The sequence below is a fragment of the Pezoporus flaviventris genome, unplaced genomic scaffold (genome assembly GCF_033815535.1).
Source record: "Pezoporus flaviventris isolate CSIRO_AGI_PZ_B2104156 unplaced genomic scaffold, CSIRO_AGI_Pfla_v1 ptg000043l, whole genome shotgun sequence".
In the NCBI taxonomy this organism is placed as follows: Eukaryota; Metazoa; Chordata; class Aves; order Psittaciformes; family Psittacidae; genus Pezoporus; species Pezoporus flaviventris.
The window spans coordinates 436,686-441,819 of record NW_026892591.1 but is presented as its reverse complement, the minus strand read 5'-3'; the positions used below and the strand labels follow the sequence as shown (position 1 = coordinate 441,819).

The 5,134-nt window shown below is 56.5% G+C and overlaps 1 protein-coding gene across 1 annotated transcript; it reads left to right on the top strand.

Annotated features, from left to right (window-relative positions):
* Positions 1–708: 708 nt before the first annotated feature.
* On the top strand, positions 709–4,787 carry LOC133276162 (cytochrome b-c1 complex subunit 10). The gene is made up of 3 exons (XM_061466727.1): positions 709–809; positions 2,945–3,079; positions 4,518–4,787. Exons 1-2 carry the CDS (start codon positions 760–762, stop codon positions 3,063–3,065), a joined length of 171 nt encoding a protein of 56 aa, XP_061322711.1. The 5' UTR covers positions 709–759; the 3' UTR covers positions 3,066–3,079; positions 4,518–4,787.
* Positions 4,788–5,134: the final 347 nt, after the last annotated feature.

The window sequence follows — 5,134 nt, the reverse complement described above, 5'->3', positions numbered from 1 at the left end:
GTCCTCCGCCACCTCTCCGTGGTGCACATCTCGGTGCCGGCTGCGGTTTAGCCCAGGTTGCATGGAGCATCTCCTTGGGTGTAGCTGGGAATGCAGCCCCTGCGTGTCTGCGGACAGGGGAGGTTGCAGCAGGGCTCTTGGCTTCCTTGCCTCTGGGGAGCACCCTGTGAAGGCAGCACTGGGAGGGTGCAGATTGGAAGTCAAGTCAAAGACACCCAGCCCTTCCCAGGAGCCCAGTGTAGGGTAATGGGGGGGAGACATCACTGCGAGAGAGACATGGAGGTGCTGGAGAGGGGTCAACAGAGCCGGAGCCTGAGTGTGATGGGGAACGGCTGAAGGACTTGGGGGGTTCCCATGGAGAAGGCTCGGGGGGGGACCTGATGGCTCCCTACAAGTGCCTGGCAGGAGGATGGAGCCAAATGGGGCTGGGCCTCAAGATGCACCCTTTGGGGTGGAAGCTCACCCAGTTCCATCGCCATCGCCACGGGCAGGGACACCTTCCACTAGGCCAAATGGATGCGCTCATGTTTGATGCGGGCATCACGGGGCCATGAGGGACGAAGACCGGGAATGGCGGATGGAATCCGCCATTCCCGGTCTTCGTCCCTCATGGCCCCGTGGAGACGGGGTGTTGCCATGACAACGCCGCTTGACTCAGGCAGCGCCGAGGGCAGCCCCATGCTCGGCACTGCCTCACGAAGGCCCCCGCGGCTTGCTCATGCGCAGTGGGGGTGACTTTGAGGCCGTGCTGTCGGCGCTATGCTGGCCAAGGTGCTCGGGCCGCGCTACGCCCAGCTCCTGCAGACCTGGTGAGGGCGGGGGCGGTTCGGGTTGTGGTTCGGGGTGGGTTGGGGTTGGGGTTGGGGTTGGGGTTGGGGTTGGGTTGGGTTGGGTTGGGTTGGGTTGGGTTGGGTTGGGTTGCGTTGCGTTGGGTTGGGGTTGGGGTTGGGGTTGGGGTTTGGGTTTGGGTTTGGGTTTGGGTTTGGGGTTGGGTTGGGTTGGGTTCGGGTTAGGTTCGGGTTGGGTTCGGGTTGGGTTCGGGTTAGGTTCGGGTTGGGTTCGGGTTCGGGTTAGGTTCGGGTTCGGGTTGGGTTCGGGTTAGGTTCGGGTTGGGTTCGGGTTCGGGTTAGGTTCGGGTTCGGGTTGGGTTCGGGTTAGGTTCGGGTTCGGGTTGGGTTGGGGTTGGGTTCGGGTTCGGGTTGGGTTCGGGGTGGGTTCGGATGGGATTGGGTTCGGGTGCGGGTTAGGTTCAGGTTGGGGTTGGGTTGGGTTCGGGTTCGGTTCGGGTTCAGTTCGGGTTCGGTTCGGGTTAGGTTAGGGTTGGGTTCGGGTTCGGGTTAGGTTCGGGTTCAGATTGAGGTTGGGTTCGGGTTGGGGTTGAGGTTGGGTTTGGGTTGGGTTCGGGTGCGGTTTGGGGTGGGTTCGGGTGCGGTTCGGGTTGGGGTTGGGTTGAGGTTGGGGTTGGGTTGGGGTTGGGGTTAGGTTTGGGTGCGGTTCGGGTTGGGGTTGGGTTCGGGTTCGGGTTGGGTTCGGGTTAGGTTCGGGTTGGGTTGGGTTGGGGTTGGGTTCAGGTGCGGGTTAGGTTCGGGTTGGGGTTGGGTTCGGGGTTGGTTCGGGTTAGGTTCGGATTGGGGTTGGGTTCGGGTTGGGGTTGGGTTCGGATTAGGTTCGGGTTTGGGTTCGGGTTGGGGTTGGGTTCGGGTTTGGGTTGGGTTCGGGTTCGGGTTCGGTTGGGGCTCGGGTGCAGGCTCGGGGGTTCGGTTGCGGGTCCGGGTTCGGGCTCAAGTTCGGGTCCGGGTGCGGGCTCGGGGGTTCGGGCTTGGGTCCGGGTTCGGGCTCGAGCTCAGGTTCGGGCTCGGATTCGGGTCCGGGTTCAGGATCGGGGGTTTGGGCTCGGGATCAGGTTCGAGCTCAGGTTTGGGTTTGAGCTCGGGTTCAGGTGCGGGATCGGATTCACGTTGGGGTCCGGGTTCGAACTCAGGCTCGGGTCAGAGCTCGGGTTCGGGCGCTCCAGGAGCCTGAGGGGCTTCCCGAGGCGGTTCCGTGCGCCTCGGCCTTGTCCCGTGGGTCTGGTCAGTGCGAGGCCCGGCTGGGTTTGAAGAGGGGGGTTGAGGGGGGGTCGGTGCTGCCTCGCCGTGGTTCGGTGTGTTCGGGGGACCCAGGGCTGTGAGGAACACGGGGATGAGCAGGGGCTGGAGCAGCTCCTGCAGGGAGCCAGGCTGGGAACATTGGGGCTGTTGAAGAGAAGCTGCATGGAGACCTCAGAGCAGTTCCCAGTGTCTGAAGGGGGCTACAAGGATGGTGGAGAGGGATCTGCATCAGGGACTGGAGCGATAGGACAAGGGGTGATGGGTTCAGACTGGAACAGGGGAAGTTCAGGTTGGAGATAAGGCAGAAGCTCTTCCCTGTGAGGGTGCTGAGGCGCTGGCACAGGGTGCCCAGAGAAGCTGTGGCTGCCCCATCCCTGGCAGTGTTCAAGGGCAGGTTGGACACAGGGGCTTGGAGCAAGCTGCTCCAGTGGAAGAGGTCCCTGCCCGTGGCAGGGGTTGGATCTGGAGGAGCTTTAAGGTCCCTTCAACCCAACCCAGGCTGTGGGTCTGTAAATGCTGCAGCGCCAGTGAGTGCCGCTTTGCAGGGTTGTGTGAGGGCAAACAACGTAGCCTGCAGGCTCGGATAAAGCCATCGTGAGCTATTGCAGTGCAATGGTTAAAGAAATCCATGCATCTTGTCCTGTCTTGGTAATGCTCTTCTTACATGAAATCACATCAAGCTTTTCTCTTGACTGGGTTGGGGTCTGATGCTTTATGAGATTCTCCAAGATTCCTGCCAGGCTTTTCCCTTTTATTCAGAGGACTCCCCCAGGTGCCTTAGCATTTGTCAGACCTTTCACAGTGGAGAATTAATGTTGTTTACCAGCAGCATTATGTGTGTGTGTCTTCCTTAGGACTCCCACCCTCGTGACGTGGGGTAGTGTGGCTGGTATCGGTGTAATATGGGGCACAGACTGGAAGCTGGTCCTTCAATATGTTCCCTACATCGGTGGCAAGTATAAAACTGAAGACTAAGCTTCCCTCTAATGGTAAGTGCTGGTGGTGCTTCTCTTAGCTGGAATAGTAGCGTGGGCTTGGTGTGACACTTGATGAGCCCGGTCTGGCCAGGGCACAGTCAGGTACTAATACGCTCAATTTGAGTGTTCAGGACTTTTTCCCTTTCTGTCTGGGGCTTCCCAGAGCGCCAGGAGGATGAAATCTGAACCCAAATCTAATTTTCAAGTGAATATTGTACAAGTGGTGGATTCTTCCCAACCTGGTGTAGTGCTTGCGAAGTCAAATGAAGTTGTTGATGCTGAACTGAGGAGCGTTCCGAGGCAGAATGGCTTCAAACTCCTGACTTTTTTTGTTGCTAGGTGACTTCAGACTCCTTTCTGCTCCTTGTATCTCTCATTAAATGTAAAGTGAATGTTCAGGGCTTGTTACTCTACGAGAAATTCATTGGAAAATTGGCTTTCTCGAGTGATTTTCATTTCCTTCTTTAATTGCGTATGAGATGTGTTGTTCTGAATCTGACTCTGCCCCTCTGCTTTTGTGAGACCCCACTTGCAGCACTGGGTGCAGTGCTGGTGTGCTCAGCACAAGGACATGGAGCTGGTGGAGCAAGTCCAGAGGAGGCCACGAGGATGCTCGGGGGCTGGAGCAGCTCCTGCATGGAGCCAGGCTGAGAACATTGGGGCTGTTCAGCCTGGAGAAGAGAAGCTGCGTGGAGACCTCAGAGCAGCTTCCAGTGTCTGAAGGGGGCTGCAAGGATGGTGGAGAGGGGCTCTGCATCAGGGACTGGAGCGATAGGACAAGGGGTGATGGGTTCAAACTGAAACGGGAAGCTCAGGTTAGATCTTAGGCAGAAGCTCTTCCCTGTGAGGGTGCTGAGGCGCTGGCACAGGGTGCCCAGAGAAGCTGTGGCTGCCCCATCCCTGGCAGTGTTCAAGGGCAGGTTGGACACAGGGGCTTGGAGCAAGCTGCTCCAGTGGAAGGGGTCCCTGCCTGTGGCAGGACCTGGAGCTGGGTGAGCGTTAAGGTCCCTTCCAACCCAAACCAGGCTGGGATGCTCTGACTGTAAACATGTACAAGTGCATCTTGTGGGTGTCCCCACAGGTCAGTGGAAAAGCTCTCATGTTACGTAGAGGCAGTGAAGTGACCTTGCATTACTTTAAAGTTGTTTTAGGCAGTAATAGGAACATGGATTTGTTCCTGAGACAACAGCGATGTTCTTTGTGTTGAAGCAAGAGCTTTGAGGTGTCATTGTGCAGAAATCATCTGGGGAGGAGCAGAGGAGGAGGCCGTTGCTGTGGTGGTCTGTGATTCCTTCCAAAGAGCCTGTAGGCCTGCCTGCCTTCTGCTCTGCCTGTACCAGCTTCTGCAACAGAAACTTCCTACCTGGATACTGGAGGCTTTTGAAGTGTGTCTGTGGTGGTGGCTGCTGTAGGAAGCACTGCTTAATGACTTGCTTTGTGTTTATTGTAGGAAATGTATTGCTGGATAGTGTTTTGGAGCCGTCCATCCGCTGAGACCCTGCTTCGAGGTGAACTCGAAATGCCCAGTAAGGATTCTGCAACAGGTCCCGGTGTCCTCCTCTCCCATGAGCAGTTCTGACCACTTGGTTGGGAACACGTCTAACTCCACTGGCCAGCCTGCCTCGTGCTCTTCCACTCATCACTGTCACAGCAGCTCGTGTTGTCATGGGAGGAGTTCATAAACCTGATGGACAAAATAAACCAAGTGACTTACAGTTTTGCCCTTTTTTTGCTTGCGTGTTCCCTTCTCAGGCCACGTTCTTTAGGCTGGACTCCTTGTTGGGGTTATGTCTTCAGCTTGTTTGGATGTGTGTCCCAAGGAGGAGCGTTTGCCTTTCATCTATACCCATTCCTCAGGCATCAAGCAGGGGATGCTGGGTTGGATGAGCCTCTGTTTGTGGGTAGTTTTTGCTCCTCGCTCCTCATACTGCTGTAGCTCTTGAACTGTTCTTAGTTACGTCTTCATTTTAAGCTAATCATTCCCACATCAGTAGCACTTTGGACTCATGCATGCAGTTAGCTTTTCATAGCCAATATTGCAGTGTTTTATGGTACTTAGTTTCAAGC